The sequence below is a fragment of the Hyla sarda genome, chromosome 4, assembly GCF_029499605.1.
Source record: "Hyla sarda isolate aHylSar1 chromosome 4, aHylSar1.hap1, whole genome shotgun sequence".
NCBI classification, from domain to species: domain Eukaryota; kingdom Metazoa; phylum Chordata; class Amphibia; order Anura; family Hylidae; genus Hyla; species Hyla sarda.
Window position 1 is genome coordinate 221,159,444 of NC_079192.1, and position 26,368 is coordinate 221,185,811.

General features: G+C 39.8%; 1 protein-coding gene across 3 annotated transcripts in view; it reads left to right on the forward strand.

The window, feature by feature from the left end:
- Positions 1-1,890: 1,890 nt before the first annotated feature.
- The window catches only part of LOC130368996 (pendrin-like), a 57,113-nt gene continuing 32,635 nt past the window's right edge, over positions 1,891-26,368 (forward strand). Inside the window, exons 1-8 of one of the 3 annotated variants that reach the window (XM_056573599.1) lie at positions 1,891-1,924; positions 12,479-12,624; positions 13,507-13,646; positions 15,538-15,648; positions 16,953-17,134; positions 17,856-18,020; positions 18,160-18,312; positions 18,399-18,481. In XM_056573599.1, coding sequence (XP_056429574.1) covers positions 12,494-12,624; positions 13,507-13,646; positions 15,538-15,648; positions 16,953-17,134; positions 17,856-18,020; positions 18,160-18,312; positions 18,399-18,481 — 965 coding nt within the window. In that variant the 5' untranslated portion in view covers positions 1,891-1,924; positions 12,479-12,493. Of the gene's footprint in view, positions 1,925-8,651; positions 8,976-11,513; positions 12,625-13,506; positions 13,647-15,537; positions 15,649-16,952; positions 17,135-17,855; positions 18,021-18,159; positions 18,313-18,398; positions 18,482-26,368 lie in introns of those variants that run through there. The other 2 variants (XM_056573598.1, XM_056573596.1) reach the window with 2 other exon arrangements.

The window sequence follows — 26,368 nt, forward strand, 5'->3', positions numbered from 1 at the left end:
AATCTATTGGAAATAAGCGTCTGCTTCGATTCGCTCAACTCTAATCTGCATCACTGGACTAATACGGCTACTCAAATTTGCTATGTACTCTCCCCTTGACCTGAAATCGCCAGTTTTTCAGAATTTAAAAACTTCCAAATCCTCAACTTATGTTCAGTGAGACGTGTTCTGATCATCCTAGCTGTCTGGCATACATAAGTGAGTCTGCATGGACATTTGAGCATGTATACAACCTTCTTACTTTGACAGGTATAGAATCCTTTGTGTGATAAATTTAACCATCCATCTAAAGGTTATTCTATCACCTCTAATAATATCACTACAGTGGCCGCAATGTAAGCAAGGCAAAGTATCATTGCATCTAGTAGCTAAAAATGTTTGATGACTCATTTTCCTAACAGTAACATCACTTTTTATAAATTTTTCCCCTACTGATTGCCCTTTTTTTTTATAGGCAAACTATGGAATATCTTTAATTTACCATAATTTTTAGGATTGCTCGTGTCACAATACATGCTCTCTTGTCATACTAACCCAAATACATTACACGGTTCTGCTCTTTTTTAGCTTTCATTTCTGATGATTTCTAAACATTCTTTTCACCTTTTCCCCTTCTATTATAATCTGCCTAGGGTTATATCCCTCCTCTATAAACTTTTTAGCTAGTTGTTGTTTACTAATCTCATACTCTTGATCTGAACTGGTAATGCGAGGTAAACCTTTGAATCTAGTAGTTACGTCATGTGTTATTCACATCCGTGGGCTGTATCAAAACCCTTCGGCGTGCATCTGATTTCCATATACAAAAAATGGATGACTACTGTAATTTAATGTAAATTTGATAGTATTATGTTTCTTATTGAGAGTCTCAATGAAAGTCAATAACGATTGTTTATCACCATTCCATGTCATGAACATGTCATCCACATAGCGAAGCCACATGAACGGGGTGTCCACTGCTGTACCATCAAAAGCCTATGGCTCTTCAATAGTTTCCATAAAGGCATTTGCTACACTGTGGGCCACTGAGGAACCCATGGAAACTCCATAGGTTTGCAAATAAAAAGTTTGGTCAAACCAAAAATAGTTCATAGTAAAAGACATATCTAATAGACCCATCAGGAATGAGATTTTTTCTGTCTTCTAGCGTAGGGTCACTAGACAGTAGGTCTCACATGCTGGACATCATACCTTCATCATGCGGGATATTTGTTTATAAACTCTGGACATCTAGAGTACACAAATAATCCATTTCAGTTACAGGAATGTTATTAAGATGTCTAAGGCAGACACCTAGGTAACTTCTTAATCATAGATTGTAGGTAGTCATCCACAAGGACCGCAAGAGGCTGGAGAAGAGATCTTGATCCCGACACGATTGGGCGCCCCGTAGGCCAATCGCAGTCCTTGTGGATTTTAGGAAGGAGGTACAAAAACAGGTGTTCTAGGATACTCTACAGTTAATGCCTTGCCCAATTTATTTGAAATAATGCCGTTTTCTACATGAGCAGATATGTAACTTTCTACCATTTGTTTATACTTTATTGTAGAATCTTAGTTCAACTTTCTATAAACATTAACATCAGAGAGTTGTCTTTCTGCCTCATGCATATAATCTGTCTTATTCATAACTATAGTGGCCCATCCCTTGTCAGCTCTTTTTATGACAAGGAATGGGCCTCTGCTTAAGGGGACAAGAGCTTGATGTTACTTTTTTAGTTAAATTCAGCAGAACAAATGATGCAGATGTCCATCTAGAATCGATTTCGGCAGCAACCACTTGCATGAATGTCTCTAGTGTCCCATTCTGTAAATCCGGATTGAACGTAGATGTTTTCCTTAAATTCATAGGTATGGCTCTCAATACAGATCTCTCTGGTCCCTTATTGACGTAATAAAGATACATCTTCATCCTGATGTTGAGGTAAAACTTAAAAAAAAATCAACTTTATGATCTAACCTGTTTTTTTCTAACAGAGGAACGAAGCCTGATCCTTCATTCAAAACGGCAGTTTCACTGTCAGATAGTTCTCGGCCAGAAATATTCACCACCATGGATTGCTTTATTTAGTTTTCTTTGGTTTCACTTTCTTCTCACCTGCATCGTCTTTTCTCTCTTTGCCTGTGGTGTCTGACGTATCTCCCGTTGTGTCTGCTGCTGCTTTCCCTTTAGCTAAAATAAGTGTTTTCTGCTGTTGCTTCAATCTGGTTACCCTTTTCTCCACTACAGTTTCCTCTTCGGCCTCAGACCTGGTACGCATGACTAAAGGGGCATACCCACGAAACACCGTAGCGTCCAAGGTGTTGAGCAGGAAGTACATCTCAGCTCATACTTATCTGAATCTGCTATCAAGCTCCACTTTGTTATAGATTATGCATGAAGTTTCACAATTTAAAGAAAGAGAAAGCATGAAACGAACATCGTAATTGGGAGGTACTACCCGGCTGGATTAAATATCAAACTAAAGTGTTAACAGTGTTATCTTGCCCCACATTGTGTGCGAATATTCAATTCCCCACTAGTACCATTACAATGTTGCAGGGCTGTTTTAATCTTTCTTTTCTCTGTCCTAACACAAAAGATATGCACACTTAGTCATATTTTGGGTGAGGTGGATTGACATGACAGGTGAGTACATTCTTTTTTTCCCCAACACTCTGAGCAGTTTTAAAAGTAAAAAGAAGTATTTTTTACTTTTAAAAAGTAAAAACTATTTAGAATACACCTTTAATATCCCAGAAATATGTTATAATAACATGCATAGTGCTAAATACAAAGGACTTCTAAAAAAAATAAAATAAATGCCCTTTACCAATAAAGCCCTGTATTATCCCCCAAAAAACAACCAAAAGTAAATGGTAGGTATTGCCATGTTTGTTAAAACTTGTTCAATAAAACAATAGTTATTTATCCTGCACGGTGAGTGCCATGAAAAAAAAGCACAAGAATTGCTAAGTTTGGTCCAAATGTGAAATACAACTGATCAAAAAGGTAGCATGTATCCCAAAGATACTAATAAAAAGTACAGCTCGTTCTTCAAAAAATAAGCCCTCACACATTGCGGTTGAACAGAAAATAAAAAAGTTATGGCTGTCAAAACATGGCAACACAAAAAAAAAGGATTTTGTTGTGAAAAAAGCTATATAAATTGGGTATCGTCATAATCACACAGTTAACGCCATTAAAAATAATTTAAAAAAATGCCAGAAATGTTCAAATTTTTCACAATATTTTGAAGTTTTTCACAAACAATGCTGCATGTATCAACAAACATTAACTGCTAATATAACATAAAAAGTCTCAGGAAGAAACTCTCTCTAAATTGCTTTACTCAGTAAAAGCATGTCAAAGTTATTTCCACTTAAAGACAATGTTAGAGTAAAAAAATTGGGCTTGGTAATTTAGGTAAAAAACAGGCTGCATCCTTAAGGGGTTAATGTGAAAAATGCATTAAAGAGGACCTGATGGTCAGTCCATAAAGATGAGTTATTATGTCATAATATAGCCTCAGGTGCTCTGATTCCAACAGTGTTTTTATTTTCTTGCTACACCCCCTCACTAAATAGTCAGATGTGAGATAGTGACAGTATTTATTGAACACCAAGTATCGGGAGGCACATATCCTATCCAGGGAAGGCAGAATGAGATATGGGAAATCTATGAAATAGTTAAAATCTCTGATCCCTTATCCACACTCCCCTCACCTAATCCCACTTTTCTTCCTGCCCCTTCCTCTTTCTGTCTCACTTCCACCTTCGTTTTCGTGTTTTGTTTGTGTCACCCCTCTGTCTTCCACATCCCCTGCTTTGGCAATGTTCTGTGTGTTCTCTCTGTATTTGTTTATCTGTCATCAGTATCACCCGCACTAACCTGTCATATAGGGTTGTAATGCGGGTGATCAAAATGATACTTACAGCATCCCGAACCGTCTAGCCATTCCGCCGTTATTCTGCTTTATCTTTATATATAAATTAGGTCCTTGGGGCATGGGCGGAGCTACAACCGGAGCTACAACCGGAGCTCCAGACACCCCTACGTCGTCTTTGGCTGGGCAGGCACTCCACCCGGCTCATCCATATGCATAATCCCGCTCCCTCCTCACGCTGCTAGATTCTTTTTGCGCCTGTACTATACTTCTGAGAATTTGGGTTATTGTCTTGGATGCTAGCTTCAGGTGCTTTGCCAAGGTAGGTACCTTTTTACATGCTGTATGCGGGTTTGTAAAAGTTGTTCAGTTTTGAAAGGTGATTATGCAGTTTCTGCATGATCATCTGAGGGAAGATTTAACAAAACCTGTGTAGAGAAAGAGTGGTTCAGTTGTTCATAGCAACCAATTAGACAGCTTATTTCATTTTTAGAGGCCTTTAAAAAAAAAAAAAAAAAAGAAACGATCTGGTTGCTATGGAAAGTTCACCACTCTTCCTCCACACAGGTTTTAATAAATCTTCCCCCTGGAGTTTCCCTTCATAGTTAATTTTCAGGTTTGCTCAACTGGGCTCAGAAGAACATATAAAGAAATTTCAGTCTACGTCAGAAAAAAAGATGCTTCCGCTTCAAACTACTCTAAAAAACACTAAAAGGGACAAATACGTGAGAGATAAGGACTTTGAATTGAACATGGTGTTCACCTGGGCGAAAGCCAATCAAATAAATAATAATAAAAAAAATCAAATAATACAAAATAACACAGAAATAAAAAAGAGTATAAGAAAAAAGTGTCAGATTTTCTAATAACAAAGTCAGACTCGAGTGCATCAGACGAAGGAACCCATACTGCAAAGCCAGGACCCTCACACAGCAACCCAGGTTCACTCCCCTTTAGACAGAAGATGAGATGTGGAAGAAAGAAGAGAGGAACAAGGAAGGCAGCCATGGAGAAGTCTGAAATGAGAAAAAGACAGTAACTTGGAACAAATAAGAGAAGAGAACATCGTGATCAGTCTAACTGAATTGGACTTACCACCAGTGGCAGTTACAGTACTAAACAAGGGACTTAATTTTGGTCTTACTACACAATTTTTAATGAAAATTTTGAGATTGATTTTTTTCAAAGCGACTTGAAAAACCAAGCTCAAAAATAAATAGTGTCTGGATTTTGGCAGAGTTGGCAGGTGGCTCTAGGGATACAGATGATAACGTATCCATAGGGAGTAAACTATTTACAGGAGGTAATAAATCTACCTTCAACCCCCCAATAGTACCAGGTAGCCCCCTTGATATCTTTAGTAAAGCAGTGCTGAGAGATATAAAGGCAGTAGTTAACCCTCAAGCAGAACAGTATATCTCAAAGGAAGAAAGAGAAGCGATGAAATGGTCAGCTGAGCATGACGAGATACTTATATCTAGGGCAGACAAGCGAGGCTCCATAGTCATTTGGAGAAAAAAAAACAGACCGTGATGCAGAGGCATACAAACAACTTAATAACAGAGAGGTCTATGAAGTTTTGTCTTCAGATCCTACATTCATCATACTTAAAAAAAAAAAAAACTTTGCTCTTTACTGAAAAAGTATGTGTATGTATGTATAAATGTACCATTTCAGAATCTATTGCAGAGAAATTAATTCCTCACTGTCCCAAAAAACGCATTGGTGTATTTTACCAAAAGTGCATAAGTCACTGAGTCGACCCCCCGGACATCCTATTGGGGTGGGGATTGACTCAGTGACTGAGGCTTTATCAGAATACTTGGACTGGCTGCTGTCCTCCATTTTGAGAGAACTACCCACATACCTTATAGATATTGAAGATTTAATTACCACACTAGAAAGCTTTTATTGGATGCCAGGCTACCATTTGGCATCTATAGACATCAAGAGCATGTACACTCGCATCCATGCAGGTGTACAGGCTGTCAGGCAATGTCTAACCTACACTTATAAAACAGATGAGTTGAATTCTTTTGTGAAGCATTGACATTCGTACTTGACAACAATGGGGGACATTTATAAAAGCATTTAGTAGATTTTTTTGCTTATATTTGTGTCTCAAATGACACACATGGGAATAGGCACTTTTCTATGTTACTTTTGACTGGCCAAGCAAGAAAATTCTGTTTGGCTTATGTAGGCAAATTTTCAAAAATGACTTGTAGTGGTCAGAGATTTATAATGCGCGACTGTCGCAAAAAAAAAGTTGCACTCCATCAAAAAATGGCATATATTTACTCCAGCTCAACCCTGGCCTACAGATTTTGCTTACATGAGCAAAATCTCAAAATGGAAAACAGAATAGAGGAAAACAGCTGATTTGCTTACATGCGACAAATTTCAAAACCAGGCAATTTGCAAAAACAGGCATGAAAAATCTTTGTGTCAGGTTTGAGCAAAGGGGCCACCCTAAATCAATCATAAATGAGGCATCTAATAAAATCGAAGGTAAACTAGAACAGAATTACTAAAATCTAATACTAACAGGAATAAGACAACAGAAATTAATACAATTATTTTTTCATTCGAAAATACACCAATGAATAAAATAATAAAAACTACTATCAAACGACATTGCCATATTAACCAGCAAGATAAAGATCTTAGCTGTTACAGAAAATAGACTAATCATCACATACTGTAAAAATCCCAACTATAGGCGATACTATCTAAAAAAGAAGAAAGAAAAAAGTACACAAAGAAAAAAATTGGTTGTATGAAATCAACATACTGTAAAAGGCAACTATAAGTGTGGCATGCTTTTGGCTTTGAAACAATGCACACTAGGCGGTTGTTGTATAGCCGTCAAACAATTCATTTCTTTCAAGTCTACATATGTAGTATACACCCTGATATGCGGTTGCAGGCGATACTACAGTGGGGATCAAAAGTTTGGGCACCCCAGGTAAAAATTTGTATTAATGTGCATAAAGAAGCCAAGGAAAGATGGAAAAATCTCCAAAAGGCATCAAATTACAGATTAGACATTCGTATAATATGTCAACAAAAGTTAGATTTTATTTCCATCATTTACACTTTCAAAATAACAGAAAACTAAATAATGGCATCTGCAAAAGTTTGGGCACCCTGCAGAGTTAATATCTTGTACTCCCCCCTTTGGCAAGTATCACAGTTTGTAAACACTTTTTGTAGCCAGCCAAGAGTCTTTCAATTCTTGTTTTAGGTATCTTTGCCCATTCTTCCTTACAAAAGTCTTCCAGTTCTTTGAGATTTCTGCTCTGTCTGTTATGCACTGCTCTTTTAAGGTATATCCATAGATTTTCAATTATGTTGAGGTCAGGAGATTGTGAAGGCCATAGCAAAACCTTTAGTTTACGCCTCTTGATGTAATCCCCTGTGGATTTCGAGGTGTGTTTAGGATCATTATCCATTTGTAGAAGCCATCCTCTCTTTAACTTCAGATTTTTCACAGATGGCATCAAGTTAGCATCCAAAATTTGCTGAAATGTTATTGAATCCGTTTTTCCTTCTACTCGTGAGATGTTCCCTGTGCCACTGGCTGCAATACAACCCCAAAGCATGATTGATCCACCCCCATGCTTAACAGTTGGACAGAGGTTCTTTTCATTAAATTCTGTTACCCTTCTTCTCCAAACGTGCCTTTGCTCATTCCGGCCAAAAAGTTACATTTTAACCTCATCGGTCCACAGAACTTGTTTCCAAAATGCATCAGGCTTGTCTATATGTTCATTTGCAAAGTTCAAATGCTGATTTTTGTGGTGAGGACGTAGAAGAGGTTTTCTTCTGATGACTCTTCCATGAAGACCATATTTGTACAAGTATCTCTTTATAGTAGAATAGTGTACCACAACTCCAGTTTCCGCCAGATCTTTTTGGAGGGATTGTGCAGTCAAATGTGGATTTTGAATTGTTTTTCTCACAATCCTGCGAGCTGTTCTGTCTGATATGTTTCTTGGTCTTCCACACTTCCAATGTTCCTGATGACTGCCATTTCTTAATTACATTCCGAACAGAGGATATTGACATCTGAAAAGTTTTGCTATTTTCTTATAGCCTTCTCCAGCATTGTGAGCGTTAACTATTTTCAGTTTCAGATTTCTAGACCACTGCTTAGAAGTACCCATGGTGCTGATTGTTGGGGCAAGGTCAGATGAGTCTGGGCATTTAAAACCTTTGAGATTGACATCACCTGGTCTTCCCAGATGATGATTAAGAACAATCCATGACACTGGCAGGTCTCAGCTTTGCAAAGGGGGCAGTGCATGTTATAAATTCTGCAGGGTGAACAAACTTTTGCAGACACCATTTTTTTGTTTTCTGTTATTTTGAAAGTGTAAATGGTGGAAATAAAATCTAACTTTTGTTGACATATTATAAGAATGTCTAATCTGTAATTTGATGCCTTTTGGAGATTTTTCCATCTTTCCTTGGCTTCTTTATGCACATTAATACAAATTTTTACCTGAGGTGCCCAAACTATGGATCCCCACTGTACATAGGATCAAAGAACACTTGCGCTCACTACGTACAGGAGTAGGTGCTACTCGATTTATAAATCATGTCAAAGAAGTGTACAATAACGAGGTAAAAACACTTACGTTCTTTGGCATAGAAAGAATAAATGTATTATTTGAAGGTGACGATCGCCATGTTAAACTTCTGCATTGTGAATCCAAATGGATTATAGGCTTGGACGCCTCAGGACCATTAGGTTTAAATGAACATAATTATGGGCCTTCCTGCAAATAACAGTTCACACTACTAGGAGGTTTGTTTTTAATAATCATTGATTTTAATGCACTAATCACTATTATCACTTTTGTATATAGGGGTTACTATAGAAATCCACATGAAAGAGTATTTAAAACAGACCATGATATCATTACGTTAGCACCAGCCCGTTGAAGCGCAAACAGAGCACAGAACAATTGTTGCAGGTGTGTGTTAATCCCCCGCAGTTTGCCATCCAGCCGCCCGGCAATACTTTTCTGTCTTCACCTGTATCTGTACAGCACGCATTGTCAAGTTATGGACTGAAATAAAGTAAAGCTGCAAGATTTTCTAGTGAGTGCACCATTCTTTTCATTACTCTTTGCTCATGTATTTTTATATACACCATTTTATACGGGATACACCAGTCAGATGTACAGACTGAAGACATATCGGATTACTGTTTATTAAGCTTCTAAATAATGTGTCAGTGCTGGATACCCTATCTATTTTGAATTTAGACTTTGCTTAATGGGGCAAATTGGTGAGGTGAGTACAAGTCCTTACCGGATTGTAGAATCATTGATGATTAAAAAAATACTTTTTTCTTAGAATCTTTGAATAATGAGGAGGATGAGCCTGGAAAATTGTTTTTTCCACTTAATAAGGCTCAAAAACGTATTGGTCTGGAGTTAATCTCCATGGCTGCCCTGAAGCCCGTTAACCCCTCAGAAAGAGAACAGGAGGGTTACAATCCTTGGGAAAGTTCATTATAGATTGGAAGTATCTGAACCAGCATATGGTAAAAAAAATGTTTTTAAATGGAGACTATAAGATCAGTCAAGTATCAGCATCCCTGAAATTGATAGATGCGTCTTTCCACATATCAATATTTCCTTATTGATATGAAACAGAAAGTTTCTACGGATCGCGGTAAGAATCATCTCAGTTCAAGGTACTTCCCTTCAGAATAACCTCAGCCCCCTTTGAATTTACCAAAGTAGTATCAGCGATGGTGGCACTTCTCATATTACAGGGGATAAGAGTTATTGCATATCTGGACAAATGGTTGATCCTAGACAGTTGCTGATGAAAAACATGGAGGTCACCCTTAGACTCCTGAGAGATTTAGGGTGGATCATCAACTGGAAGAGGTCTGACCTGACCCCAGACACAACTAAACAGTTTGTGTGGTTTATTATAACTTCCCAGGAAAAAAGGACTGTATCCAAAAAAGAATACAATTTGCTGAGAACACCTTGCAGGGTATCACTGTGAACGCTAATGAGTTTAGTTTCTTAGGACTTCTATCTGTGGCGGAGACAGTGCCCTGGCCCCTGTGACACTTGAGACATCTACAGTCAGAAATCCTTTAGAAAATGTAAAGGAAGGTTATCCGAGATAGAATCCTTACATACTCTAGGAACCCACACCAAATGGTCTATGGAATAGTGGGTAGATCTTTAAGACAGGATGTCCTTGAGAGAGCCAACCTGGACTTTACTTACCTCAGATGCCTCAGGCTCAGTCTAGGGTGCTCATCTGTAGGACAGCACAGTGGCTAGGAGATGGAATCCCGTAGAGCCATCTATACTGTGAAGCATTTCAGTCCTCTATTAGTAGGGAAGGCAATACAGATAAGACAATATGGCCTTATTGTTTTAAATAAACAAACAGGAAGGTACCAGATCAAAAGCCCTTCTTCAAAAAATGGAAAGATCATCAATTGGGAAGAAAACCAGGTTATCATTTATCCATATCAGGGAAGTCCACAATGTCCTTGCAGATTGGCTGAACTGAGATGTAACTGTCCCAGGGGAATGGTCTATAAACCCAGAAATGTTTTGGCCATAGATAGCCTCGATGGCAACCAGATTCAACATCAAGCTGGAGAATCTGCTCCCTCTAACAGTGGACACCATGCCCATCCCGTGGGCATTCAGACTGGCATACATCTTTCTGCTTATTTCCTTGATACTGAGGGTATTGATAAAGATCTGTGCCAAAAATCTCCGTCCTTAACTACACTAAACATTTTTTTATATATCAACTGGCTCCGGAAATTTAAACAGATTTGTAAATTACTTCAATTAAAAAAATCTTAATCCTTCCAATAGTTATTAGCTTCTGAATTTGAGTTGCTGTTTTCTGTCTAATTGCTTTCTGATGACTCACGTCCCGGGAGCTGTCCAGCTCCTATGGGGATATTCTCCCATCATGCACAGCTCCCGGGACTTGACATCGTCATTGTGCAGTTAGACAGAAAACTTCAGAAGCTAATAACTATTGGAAGGATTAAGATTTTTTAATAGAAGTAATTTACAAATCTGTTTAACTTTCCGGAGCCAGTTGATATATAAAAAAAAGTTTTTGCCTGGAATACCCCTTTAATGCCATCTCTGAATTACATATTATTATTAAATTGCAGGCTTTATATGTATTTTATGGTTCCAAATAGAGATGAGCGAACTTACAGTAAATTCGATTCGTCACAAACTTCTCGGCTCGGCAGTTGATGACTTTTCCTGAATAAATTAGTTCAGCTTTCACGTGCTCCGGTGGGCTGGGAAAGGTGAATACAGTCCTAGGAGACTCTTTCCTAGGAATGTATCCACCTTTTCCAGCCCACTGGAGCACCTGAAGGCTGAACTAATTTACGCAGGAAAAGTCATCAACTGCCGAGCCGTGAAGTTCGTGACGAATCGAATTTACTGTAAGTTCGCTCATCTCTAGTTCCAAATTAAAGAATTTCAAGACTTGCACATTTACAAATTTTTTTCTTGGATTCTATGGCTAGTGGCTATGGAATGCTTTCGATTTTAGAGGAAATGTATTCATCATGTACAAGTTATATAATTTCTTTATTTCTTTTACTTTTGTCCCACTATGTCCCACATTACATAGTATTTCACCAAGAAACAAAAGGCAAATACAATGTAAATTATCAGATACACAAGACACATCTGTATAATAAGACAGGAAGGTCACTTGTAACAGTGTACAATGTGTTACAACATCCCAAAAACGTTGTGTGTATATAGACACAATACCTGTTTGTATACATACATCTAGGTGCTATACAACAAACACCCAGGCACAATGGAATATTAGCATGCAAATATGATTTTATCAGAAGTGTGTTTAACCATCCTAATTTATTAATAGTACCTAGAAATAATGAAGATTACAAAGGTTTCTAAGAATCTGTTACTAGTGCAGCCAGAAAATGGTTATATTTAAAGTGTAGGAGGGAAAGCAAGAAACCGGCTACATTTTATAAATCTACATATAGCTGAAAATGTTATAAGGCAGCAGCGAATGTTGTTATAAGGGAGCGGTGGAAAATAATGTTAAAACTTGTTACCAAACATCCGCTAAGTTTCAGCTACGATTCTTTTATGAATCATACTATGCGGGTGTATTTATAAGGTGACCAGTGATAACTTTATTTCAGAAGACTCAAAAGGGTTAAAATGTGTGTGCTGGGTGGTGAGTTTATTCTACTTCAAACTGGCAATGGGAGTCTCTGTTTTCCCATAAATAGTTCTTCCCTTGGGCTGCAAGGACTATATAATGTAAATAGCACGATATACCTGCCCAAGTTACAGAGGGCTGCTGCTTTCTCAGGTACACAGAACTGTATCAATATTTGCCATTTTTCGCAGCCAATTTTATACAATTTACACATATATCTATACATACAATTTTCCTGATAGTTATACGCATATACTATGCTGTCTGTATTTGAAAACATATTTTTAAACTTATTTTCAAATCTTAGAAATACTAAGTAGATGATTTTTTGGATATGTGTTAAAGTTGGATATATTTTACATAGTTCTGGCTGTGTTTTTCAGGTGGCATCAGCAAGAATGCAGAGCCCTCCATATAACCAATTTCTTGTGGCACGAGCTGTTTACACTGAACCAGCTTTTCAGGAAGAAAATGAAAAGAAGATAATTGTGAAGACAACTATCCAGGAGAAGCTGAAAAAGAAATGCAGGTAGTTACCACATGCATTTTAGTACCTTGAACACGGTTCTATTGGGTAAAGTGATATTGGTTTTCTATGGAATGAATAGTAAATTACTGTAACAGAGTGGGATACATGCTTTTAACATGAAGACCTCATAATGAATTGTATTGAAGAAGCAACTACTGGTCCTTTGACCAATGTAGGGCAATGGGATCCTGCATACACGCCTGCTAGCAGACCATAGGTGCCTCAAGTACATAAATGAGCTTAATCGCATGTTCATTGTGAATTAATGTTTATTTATTTACAATGGCTTGACATTTGTCCTTTTTTTTTTTTTTTTGCATCATATTTAAAAAAAAGTTTTTCTTAATTTAGGACTACAGCTATTCCTACAACTATGAGGCTGGGTTCACACGTGGTATTTTGGTCAGTGGTCTTAGCCAAAATCATGAAAAGAACAGACACAGAGAAAAACTATAATGGAAAGACTTTGGACCCACTCCTGGTTTTGCCTAAAAATACTGACCAAAATACTAGACTTGAATATTATTTGTGAACTCAGCCTTAGTATCATAGGTTCTGCTTTCTGTATTTCATGAGTGAATTCAATGGTACCTGTATGCATCCATCTTTCATAAGCTCCCTCTAATGGTGGTTACCAGTCCCCAGAAAGTTATTATTAAACTATATGACAATGTGAAAGGAAGTGGGTAAATGGAGAGGCTGCACCCCTCATGTAAGTTAAGTTACCAGCTCTAAATTTCCTGATCTCAAAATCATGTTGGAAGCACACTTAATTTTATTTTATTTTTTAACCATGCTAAGTATACATTTTAGGCTGTAACTAAGCATTTGTTAGCTAGAGTCATTTTGTCACCATATTCATTCTGATTTCATATTCTAAAGCTGCACATCCAGAAGAGCTCTCAACATTGTGAAATCATTTTTCCCTATACTGGACTGGCTTCCAAAGTACAGATGGAAGGAATGGTTTGTGAGTGACCTTATTTCTGGAGTTAGCACAGGGCTTGTTGGCACATTGCAAGGTAAGTCTGATTACTTTAACATTTAAACACTTGTACTATGTAAGTAAAGTCAGTGTTTCCAGGAGATATTTTCTTGTATTGCTACAGTATTTTAATATAATGAATCAGGAAATTTCCATCAGGGCCTCACCATTTATTACAGAGACCCAAGCTGGTGCTAGATATGTACAGAAGTCTAACAATGGGAATAATCAGGCTACAGAGGTGTACTGTAATACTACTACAAGTATAGAAAGCCTGATAACTATGTTCTCCTGATTTTAACCCCTTAAGGACACAGCCCTTTTTCACCTTAAGGACGGAGCCCTTTTTCGCAATTCTGCCCACCGTCACTTTACACATTAATAACTCTAAAACACTTTTACCGAATATTCTGATTCTGAGATTGTTTTTTCATGACATATTCTACTTTATTTTGGTGGTAAATTTTCATCGTTACTTGCATCCTTTTTTGGTGAAAAATCCCAAAATTTCATGCAAATTTTGAAAATTTAGCATTTTTGCTCTCTACTTGTAAGGAAAATGGATATTCCAAATAAATTTTATTTTTATTCACAAAAAAATATGTCCACTTTATGTTGGCAGCATAAAGTGGACATATTTTTACTTTTTGAAAAAATTTGAGGGCTTCAAAGTAGAGCAGCAATTTTCAAAAATGTCATGAAAATTGCAAAATCTGAAGGGACAGATGTTACAGAACTACAACTCCCAGCATGCCTGGGCAGTCTAGGCATGCTGAGAGTTGTAGTTTGGCAACATCTGGAGGGCTACCGTTTGGGCAGTGGACAGTGGTCTCCAAACTGTGACCCTCCAGATGTTGTAAAACTACAACTCCCAGCGCCCATACGCTGATGTCTCCAGTGATCAGAGGTCCCCACACCTTCTTTGCAGGTACCCGGCCTCCATCTTCTCCCTCCCCCCCCCCCCCCCCGTTCTGCCCGACATCCACGGGTGGGCAGAACGGGGGGTTTCCATGGCAACCCACTGTCCTGCGCTGCCATTGGTCAGAATTCATTTCTGACTAATGGCAGGGGATAAGAGCAGATCGCAGCACTGCGACCTCGCTCCTATCCCTCAGGATGATCAGGGCTGTCACTGACAGCTCCGATCATCCCTATTTTCTGGGTGATCGGGTCACCAGAGACCTGATCAGCCCGAAATAGCAAAATATCACATGTCTGAATTGGCATGCGATTTTCTGCGATCGTCGACATGGGGGGTCTCAGGACCCCCCTCGGCGATGTGCTGGGATGCCTGCTGAATGATTCCAGCAGGCATCCCGGTCCGGTCCCCAACCGGCTAGCGGCGGGGACCGGAATTCCCACAGGCGTATGCATACGCCCTATGTCCTTAAGGACTCGGGATGCAGGGCGTATGCATACGCCCCACGTCCTGAAGAGGTTAAAATCAGTATGAATTGCTACTAGCTAACTATCAGATGTAGATTTATCCTATAGCTCATAGACAAAAACAAGTGTTGTTTTTATCCCAGAAAATAATATATGTTAGGATATGTGTTTTTACGTGTTTCCCCTGACCTTTTCTCATTACAAGTCATCTTATGCTTTCATAGTTACATAGTTAGTACGGTTGAAAAAAGACATACGTCCATCAAGTTCAACCAGGGAATTGATGGGTAGGGGTGTGATCCTAAGTTTTCTGCTAAAAAAAATATGGGCAAAACACACTAGAGATAACCCTCACATACATGTACACATTCAGTCTATGGGAGGAAACATGCCAGAGCATACTTTGGTTTAAAAAAGAAAAACAACTTAAAATTCACTAAGAAGTGGAAAAAGGCCACCGCCTTTTTAGATTTTGTTATATAGTGACTATTATATAATTTGTGGTGTGTAACTATGGTCTGCTTAATATTTATTGTTGACAGGTTTGGCTTTTGCATTACTTGCTGCGGTCCCTGTTGGATATGGCCTTTACTCATCATTCTTCCCAATTTTGACATATTTCTTCCTGGGAACATCCAAGCACATCTCAGTGGGTAAGTCATCATACAGATAAGTTAAAAATAGGAGAAATAGCTTGTCGTGTTTTGACAATCATTAGTAAGTGGTGTACCAATGATTCTAAATTAGACTCCCATTGTCACTCCCAATTTCTTATAAATGTCAAATTTATTTTAACCAAGGAGTGGATTTTATAGTGTCTTATTGTCACTTTTGCAGAATAATTTATTTTGTTTGATCCACATAGAGATCAGCAGAGATCAGAATGATCAGGAAATTCTTCTAATTGGTTACGTCACTAACATGGATAATACTATGTACCAGCAGAGAAAAACATTTTGTGACTATCTTGAGTTGGTGTATATATATAATGGAGCTATGTTAAAGCGTACCTGTCATAGTGCAAAAAAAAAAGAAAAAAAGTGATATGTTACACAGGACCCAATCCTGATCATGTACATATCATTTTTATGTGTCTCAGACCTATATATCCAGAGATATAAGCATTTATCTGCTGGTGAGTTACTTTTTCATTGTGCAGGCTGGAGGGGGCGTGTCTGTCTCCCTCCCTCACAAGAGCAAGCCTGTGCAGTCAGCCAATCAGTACTCTCTACTCTGTAACCCTTTCCTCTCTGGTTTTATGCTGTGTCAGGTCGGAGGAAGATCCTTGGAGCTTGCCTGCAGTAATCAGAAGACATTATAGTGAATTCATAACAGGATAAAATGTATAAATATAAGAATAGATCTTTATAAAATTAGTGCAAGGATTTTTTAGATAAAAGTACAGCATTTTTATGAATACATGTTCTATCTGTTTTATCTTCTCCTAGTAAAGCTGGATGCTAATCAGCATAGCTGTCACTATTTGTGTCATTCATCTTTCACAGACTCCTGAATATATGATTAACTTCTTTCAGGAGTCCGAGAAAGCTTTGACTATTTCAGCATGCTGGGAGTTGTAGTTTAGTAACAACTGAAGCTACAGTGTTTGTAAATAACTGTGTTAGAGCAGTGTTGCCTCCAGCTGTTTTAAAACTACAGCTCCCAGCATGTCCACACATCCTTTATCTGTAGTTTTGTATACACAGTAGAAATCTCCTATACTGGATACCGGTATGCTTTACGGCCGGTATCCAGTATGCTGTAAAATCTAGACTAGTCTGTCTGGCTAAAAGACAGGCGACCCCTAGTGGTGGCTATTTTGAGCTTGAATTTTAGGTGAAAATGAAAATGTATATTGTGAAATGTCATATTATAATGAGTCCTGCAATATATGAAAAGTTTTTAACAATGACAGTGCCTCTTTAAGTCATAAAGTTGTACCTGCATGTTTCAACAGGACCATTTCCAGTGGTCAGCTTGATGGTGGGGTCTGTTGTCTTGAGTTTGGCTCCTGATGATAAATTCGTCATGCTCAGTAACACCACCGGACTAAACAAGACAGTGATAGACACAGTGGCCAGGGATGCAGCTAGAGTTATGGTTTCAGGAACACTCTGTTTCTTAATTGGAATCATTCAGGTAATAAACATTTTTATTAATATGTGATGTCATATTGAACTGAATAGATGCAAGCACTTACCAATGCTGCTTTTGCCAAATGCTTTCAGCTATTTTTTTTTGTGATCAGGAGTACTTGCAATAGTGCTTTATGTTTATAGTGCATACAAACGTATGTACTGTATAAGAACTTGGCAATGAATAGAAAATAGGTTAATTAGTATTAGGGTGGGTTCACACTACGTTTTGTCCCATACGGGAGCGCATACGGCAGGGGGGAGCTAAAAGCTCGCGCTCCCGTATGTGACCGTATGCGCTCCCGTATGTCATTCATTTCAATGAGCCGACCGGAGTGAAACGTTCGGTCCGGTCGGCTCATTTTTGCGCCGTATGCGCTTTTACAACCGGACCTAAAACCGTGGTTGACCACAGTTTTAGGTCCGGTTGTAAAAGCGCATACGGCGCAAAAATGAGCCGACCGGACCGAACGTTTCACTCCGGTCGGCTCATTGAAATGAATGACATACGGGAGCACATACGGGAGCGCGAGCTTTTAGCTCCCCCCTGCCGTATGCGCTCCCGTATGGGACAAAACGTAGTGTGAACCCACCCTTACCTGGATAAAGTAAGCGAAAGGGAAGACATTGTCAAAACCTATAAATATGGCAAAGAGTGCTATAACCCTCTTATAACATTGCCTATGTTCTATTAATCAATATATTTTTGTGTTTTTTATTCAAAGCTTGCATTAGGGGTACTCCAGATTGGCTTTATTGTCAGGTACCTGGCAGATCCTTTAGTTGGGGGATTCACCACAGCAGCTGCTTTCCAAGTGTTTGTGTCCCAAGTCAAAACATTGCTCAACGTTCCAACAAACAACTATAATGGGGTGTTCTCTATAATATATGTAAGTTTACCATTATTTTAATCATCAAGTCTCATGTGAAATATAATGTAGAAGCTGCCATGTAAAATGCATGTATGTAACCTAATGTCATTAGCACATGGTTAATTATCAATATTTCTTTCTTTTTATTTTGATACAGACAATTATTGATATCTTTAAAAACATTTATAAAACCAATATTGCTGATCTGATTGCTGGACTTCTGACTTTGTTTGTGTGCATTTTGGTGAAAGAATTAAATGACCGATACAAGCACATTATTAAAATACCTATTCCGATAGAAATCTTGGTGGTACGTCTTAATACTTGTACTTATATATAAATGATATGAATTTATGTGGTTCATGTGCTTAATATTTATTTTCTTTCTGAATATAGACAATTGTGGCGACAGGGATATCATATGGAGCCAATCTAGCTGGAAAGTATAATGCAGGAATTGTAAAAACAATTCCGAATGGGTAAGTGTTTATTTGCATTCAAAAAGTATCAGTATTTAGACTTTACCTGCCTATAGAGATGCAGTATGTATCAATATGTATAAGTCCCCAATGTCCGTCATTGAGTGTCGGCTGCTGAGTCATGTTTTTTGGAGGGAACACAGCTCCTGCAATAACTTCATAGACAGAACTCACTGATGGGCGTACAAGATGACTTGGATAGACTAAGTGTCTGGGCATCCACTTGGCAAATGAGGTTCAATGTGGATAAATGTAAAGTTATGCATCTGGGTACTAATAACCTGCATGCGTCGTATGTCTTAGGGGGGATTAAACTGGCAGAGTCACTGGTAGAGAAGGATCTGGGTGTACTTGTTGATCACAGACTACAGAATAGCATGCAATGTCAGGCTGCTGCTTCCAAAGCCAGCAGGATATTGTCATGTATCAAAAGAGGCATGGACTCAAGGGACAGGGACATAATACTCCCCCTCTACAAAGCATTGGTACGGCCTCACCTGGAATATGCTGTTCAGTTTTGGTCGCCTGTACATAAAAGGGACACTGTGGAGCTGGAAAGGGTGCAGAGACGCGCGACTAAACTAATATGGGGCATGGAACATCTTAGCTATGAGGAGCGATTAAAGGAGGTACAATTGTTTAGTCTTGAGAAGAGACGTTTAAGGGGGGATATGATAAACGTATATAAGTATATTAATGGCCCATACAAAAAATATGGAGAAAAACTGTTCCAGGTTAAACCCCCCCAAAGGACGAGGGGGCACTCCCTCCGTCTGGAGAAGAAAAAGTTTAGTCTCAAGGAGCGACACGCCTTCTTTACCATGAGAACTGTGAACTTATGGAACAGTCTACCTAAGGAACTGGTCACAGCAGGAAAAATTAACAGCTTTAAAACAGGATTAGATACATTCCTGGAACAAAATAACATTAATGCTTATGAAGAAATATAAAATCCCATCCCTTCCCCAATATCGCGCCACACCCCTACCCCTTAATTCCCTGGTTGAACTTGATGGACATATGTCTTTTTTCGACCGTACTAACTATGTAACTATGTATGCCCTAGTTTTGAAGTACCAGGAGGCCAAGCCATACATGTACACCCTGTGGGTTAAGCTAAAAAGTTACACATAAAAAGCTCAAGTTTCTGGCACATGTTTGCCACAATCAGCCTCCTTCCTTGCAACCCTTTAAAAAATAGGGCAGAGCATAGCTTACACAAAGTGAAATTGGTGCATCATTCAATTAGAAATGTGAAGCAAATAGTATGTGCCACTTTTCAATGAAATGTATCCCAAAATACACAAAAAAAACTGCAAAATCCTTTGGTGTCTGTGATAACTTATATTTCTCGGAGCTAGAGAAAGATATAAAGATGGAGCACTCACCAGATAAGACGATACCAAAATAAATGTTCTTTATTGCATAATAGCATGCAAACTGTTGACAGCCATGTAGCAGGGAGAACAGAGACAGACGGGGATTGTGGACAGGCAATGACTGTTTCCCACCTGAACAAGTGCTTCTTCCGGCCTCCACTCAAGGAGGCGGGAAGAAGCACCTGTTCAGGTGGGAAATGGTCATTGCCTGTCCACACTCCCCGTCTGTCTCTGTTCTCCCTGCTACATGGCTGTCAACAGTTTGAATGTTTTTATGCAATAAAGATTTATTTTGATATCTACTTATCTGGTAAGTGCTCCATCTTTACATGTTTCTCTTGCACCAAGGACTTTGTACAATGTTTTTGCATACAATGGATGTTTAGAGCACCTATATTGATATACATACCGCCTTTGCCACTAGACGATTCTGGCTGCAATCTACATTCAGTTGGTCGATTCACTACACAGTACTAATAGCTGAGCCTGGTCTGTTTTTCTCTTAAGGACTTGATAACTTATATTTCACAGTATTGCAACTTATTATGAGTTGAAAAAATAGCAAGGTACAGTATGTGAAATGTGATGTGCAATGCACTACAAGTGAAAAAAAGTGAACAGCCAGAGCCCATTAGCAACTTAGTTGATGGTGTGACAAAATGTACCAGAATTGTGGCTTCATGTGCACGAAAATTGTCTGACTCAATTATTTTGAAGTTTGTGCTTGAAAGAATAGTGAAATGTACCACACATGACACTTTTCCTTTTTTGTAGCTACCCTACCAGAAGGGGTAGTGGCCATGGCTTGTCTGTCTTTGAGCCACATTTAAAAAGCTGACTAGACACTTTTGGTGCATTAAAGTGATGCATTTTAAGATAAAATGTTAAATAATGATAAAGTGTATAATTAATTATAATTTTTTTAAACCAACATGGGTTTATTAGATTAAAGGGTTACTCCGCTGGCCAGTGTTCGGAACATTTAGTTCCGAATGCTGTGTGCGCGCTTTGCGGGGTTGGCCACTCCCCCTCAATGCAAGCCTATGGGAGGGGACATGACGGCCATCATGCCCCCTCCCATAGACTTGCATTGAGGGGTGTGGCCTGACTTCATTAGGGGGCGTGGCCGACCCATGCAGCACACACACAGCTTTCAGAACTAAATGTTCTGAACGCTGGCCAGTGGAGTACCCCTTTAACCCTTCAGACTGGTGACAAGGTGTCTTTTATTGTTCTCTTTTACTCCTAATAAGCCTGCTAGTCCTCTCCATGGTGCCATGTCCTTCAGGGGACGGGATCAGGGCTAGGCTGTTTGCCAGTAGTGCACACACTACTTCCTGCCTTACTTCTCTAGCCAATCACAGCACATTACATAATCCTCTCTGTTTGCAATGCTAAAGTGCTGGTAAAAGTGCACTGAACAGGCTTACAATGTGCTGGGCTGAGGATTTACACATAATAATATAGATGGCATGTGGAGGGAGAAGTGGCAATTGTGCTAAAAGCACCAAAAAATGTATCTCCCTGCTGCCACATCCCTTCCACAGTGTAAAAAAAAAAAGATAATCCAGTGCCATCCTGTGGCAACAAGCACTTTAGCTGTTAGGGACAGTGTTAGGTTAGGTTGGAAGGTAGCTTAAGGTGGTTAAAAAAAATATATAATTTTTTTTTCCTGCAACGTTCACCCCAGGTGTCCGAGGGTCTGCAGCACGTTCCGCTGTGTGACCCTACAGCGGTACTGCGGTCTGCCCCCAGCCTTTTTTTGGTGTACAGATTTTTTTTTTCCACTAACTGTGTGGCCGGACCCTCTTCCCTATAAAAGAGCGGCCAGCCACCGTTAGCAAATCGCCCACCCATCGCTGATCAGTTCCGTAACACTGATCAGTGTTTTTTTGTGGTGCAGGTGCTTTTTCGAGGATATAAGCGGCTTTTTATTTTTTTGCACCTTTTAGTGATCCATGCCACCAGCAGCAGTCCAGTGCTGTGTGGATGGACCCGTACCCCTGTGTGCAGCCTGCCCTGACCGCTGACAGTGATTTATTTTGGGTTTAGGCAGGTGCTTTTTTCAGGTTTTATAGTTTTTTTTTTTGTGTGGGGGTCTGTGATTGTGCCACCAGCCACTGTTATGGGCTGAGTGGCCGGACCCCCCACTGACTTCTGCGCCCCCTGCCGCCACCGAGCGCTAATCAGTGACACACCACTGATGAGGAGTTTTTGTGCTAGAAGTCTCTTTAAAAAAAATATATATTTTTTTTTCTTGTTTAATTTTATTTATAAATTTTTTCTGTTAGATGTTCTGTTAGATGGAGGGTTAGGGTGAGTCAGGGTAGGCTAGGGCAGGCAGTAAAAGCACCACACGCAGCACACACACGTCAATAAAAGTTTTTACACACACACACTCCACTAGAGTAGACAAATGGCCTGCAGTGTGTTTACGGCGGAGGAGGCATATGCCTTAAAGAGTACCTTTTATCAAACCATATTTTCTAAACTAACTCAGATTATATTCCCTAACTACTCCTAACACACCTCCTGCTCTTAAAAAGAATAAAAAATTAATAAAAAAATCTGAGCTTTAAAAAGCTTTGTATCATACCCCTTGCTCACATTGTGTGAGCTCCCAACAGGAGAAAGACGTCACTGAAGCCTGCGAGAGCTGTGCCTCACCATGCCCCAAATGCACTTCCTGAGTTTGGTCTCCTGCCAGGCTGGGAGGAGACCAAACTAATTGTTTGACTTGTGGCAGGGAACAGAAAAGAGGCACTAGCGGCTGTTTTTTCAATCACATTAAAAACATATAAAAGGTTGAGAATTTTAACAAGTAAATAGCAGAGTTTCTTATAATTACATGAGGAACAATATATTAAAAGTTTAGTTTGGTGACAGGTACTCTTTAATTGCCTCAGAAACCGAAAGCGCCAATGAGGACAAGGAAGACCCCACTTTCCTTTTGTCTTCCTCGTCCTCATCATCAAGTAGTGATGATGAGCTCCCAAGGCGGGAGAGACGCCACGCAAGGCCACAAACCCCCCATGCTAGTACGAGCGACCCTGGCTCCCGTAGTAGTCCCACCCCCCCAGACAAACTTACCGGTGCCCCCCCTTGTCTGGACTGAGCCAGTGGACTATGAGCATGTGATTCCTGAGTTTGTTGGCAACTCAGGAATCAAGATTGACATTGTCGGATTCACTGAAATTGACTTTTTTTGGTTTGTTTTTTAGTGACGACTTTGTCAATCTGATGGTTGAACAGGCAAACCTATACGTCCAACAATATGTCGTCGCATACCCGGGCTCTTTTTTTGGCTAGGCCCAATGGATGGTATGCCATCATTGCAGCCAAAATGAGGACGTTTTGGGGCCTCGTGCTGCACATGGGCCTAGTCAAAAAAAAAAAAAAAACAGTGTCAGGCATTATTGGGGTGGAGATGTCCTGCATCAGACCCCACTCTACAGTATGGCCATGTACGTCCCCCCCCTGCGTGATCATGCGTATGACCGCCTACAAAATCAGGCCGGTCATCAATCACTTCGGGGCAAAATTTTGGGAGGCCTATGTCCCTGGAGGGGAGGTCTCTATTGATAAGTCTCTCATCAGCTTTAAGGGGAGACTCCTCTTCTGCCAATATACCCCCACTAAGCAGGCGAGGTATGGCATGAAAATGTATAAACTTTGCGAGAGTACCTCTGGGTACACTTGCAAGTTTAGAGTGTATGAGGGGTGGGATTCCTGTCTTGAACCCCCAGAATGTCCCCCCACTCTGCGTGTTAACGGGAAACTCATGTGGGACCTTATGCACCCACTGCTGGATAAGGGTTACCACCTTTATGTGGATAACTTACCAGTATCCCTCTTTTCACATCCCTCACCGCCAGATCCATGGTCGCTTGTGGGACTGCGTGGAACAATCATAGAGGCCTCGCGAACTATCCCCTCCAGACACCTATCCCCAGGGGTGAGATCCGTGCCCTTACCAGTGAAAACCTGTTGCTGGTCTGGTATAAGGACAAGAGGGATATCCTTATGCTGACCACAATTCATGGTAATGGCAGCACCCCATCAATGTGCAAGGTACCACAACAACGGTTCTCAGGCCTGATTGTATTCTGGACTACAATCAGTATATGGGCGTAGTTGATCTCTCTGATCAAGTCCTCAAGCCTTATAACGCCATGCGGAAAACACAGGTATGGTACAAAAAAAGTTGCAGTCTACATTGTCCAGGTTGCCATGTACAACTCTTGTTCTGTCCCAGTACACTGGCAACACATTCCTGTAGTTTCAGGAGGAAGTCCTCAAGGCCCTGATCTTTGGAAAAGAGTGGGCTGGAGAACCTCTGGAACTGTAGTTGCCCGGATCGTCCCCGGCCAACACATTCCAGGTGAGGTCCCCCACACTGGAAAGAAGGGACAGTCCCAGAAAAAATGCTTCAAAGTGTTTCAAAAGAGGGGGATAAGAAAGGACACCACCACTCAGTGTGACACATGCCCCAATCATCCTAACCACTAGATCCCCCCCCCCTTATCTGCTGGTTTAATGATGATATTATCTACTTTCTCCAAATTATCCAGTGCTTGTGTTTCTTCTCGATTGCAATGTTATCTCTTTGGGCTTGTTCTTTCTCTGCATTAACCTTCCTCCTCTGCGTTAACAATTGCTTCAGGGAATACCACACTTCCATGGAGTACAAAATGTATAATCATTTTCCCTAATTTTAATTTCCCATAATTTTACCCCAATGTACTAGTCCAGAGTACATTGTCTTCAAAATGTTAAACCCAAACACCCCCCCCCCCCCCCCCAAAAAAAAAAAAAAAACCTTCACATAATATCCCTGATAACTGACTCCTTGTTGTTATCACGTTATCACATATGTGGATGTATTTCCGCCCTCAGGAGAAAAAGCCCTCCCAAATTTTTAACCCAATTTCTCCCACTACCTCTTGTGGAAATGATAAAATCGGGTAACACCAGTATTTTAGTGTATAAAATCATTTTTATGGCCCACTGTTCAAAAAACCTTTGAGGTGTAAATACTCACTGTACGCCTTGTTATGTTCCTTGATGGGCATCATTTTAACCCCTTAAGGACCAAGGAGGTACCGGTACGTCATTGGTCCTGCTCTTCTGATATAACGCGGGGTTACACAGTAACCCCGCGTCATATCATGGCGGGCCCGGCGTCATAGTGAAGCCGGGACACGCCTCTAATAGCGCGCAGCGCCGCGCGCTATTAACCCTTTAGCCGCGCGCTCAAAGCTGAGCCGCGCGGCTAAAAGTGAAAGTGAAAGTTCCCGGCTAGCTCAGTCGGGCTGTTCGGGATAGCCGCGGCTAATCGCGGCATCCCGAACAGCTGACAGGACAGCGGGAGGGCCCCTTCCTGCCTCCTCGCTGTCCGATCGCCGAATGACTGCTCAGTGCCTGAGATCCAGGCTTGAGCAGTCATCCGGCAGAATCGTTGATCACTGGTTTCTTATGAGAAACCAGTGATCAACATAGAAGATCAGTGTGTGCAGTGTTATAGGTCCCTATGGGACCTATAACACTGCAAAAAAAAAGTGAAAAAAAAAAAGTGAATAAAGATCATTTAACTCCTCCCCTATAAAAAGTTTGAATCACCCCCCTTTTCCAATAAAAAAAAAAACACAGTGTAAATAAAAATAAAAATAAACATATGTGGTATCACCGCGTGCGGAAATGTCCGAATTATAAAAATATATCATTAATTAAACCGCTCGGTCAATGGCGTGCGCGCAAAAAAATTCCAAAGTCCAAAATAGTGCATTTTTGGTCACTTTTTATATCATTTAAAAATGAATAAAAAGTGATCAATAAGTCCTATCAATGCAAAAATGGTACTGTTAAAAACTTCAGATCACGGCGCAAAAAATGAGCGCTCATACTGCCCCATACACGGAAAAATAAAAAAGTTATAGAGGTCAGAAAATGACAATTTTAAACGTATTAATTTTCCTGCATGTAGTTATGATTTTTTCCAGAAGTCCGACAAAATCAAACCTATATAAGTAGGGTATCATTTTAATCGTATGGACCTACAGAATACATATCAGGTGTCATTTTTACCGAAAAATGTACTACGTAGAAACGGAAGCCCCCAAAATTGACAAAACAGCGTTTTTTTTTTTCAATTTTGTCGCACAATGATTTTTTTTCCCGCTTCACCATAGATTTGTGGGCAAAATGACTGACGTCATTACAAAGTAGAATTGGTGGCGCAAAAAATAAGCCATCATATGGATTTTTAGGTGTAAATTTGAAAGAGTTATGATTTTTTAAAGGCAAGGAGCAAAAAACGAAAATGCAAAAACGGAAAAACCTTCGGTCCTTAAGGGGTTAAAATTGTGGTCACTTGCTGAGGTTTTTTTTTTTTTATATAGATTTTATGACAGAACCTCTGCCATTGCAGTGCAAATCCCCATTTTAGGCCTCAAATCTGATCTGTGCTGTCTCACTCCTAAGCCCTGTTGTGCGCCCGCAGAGCGCTTTA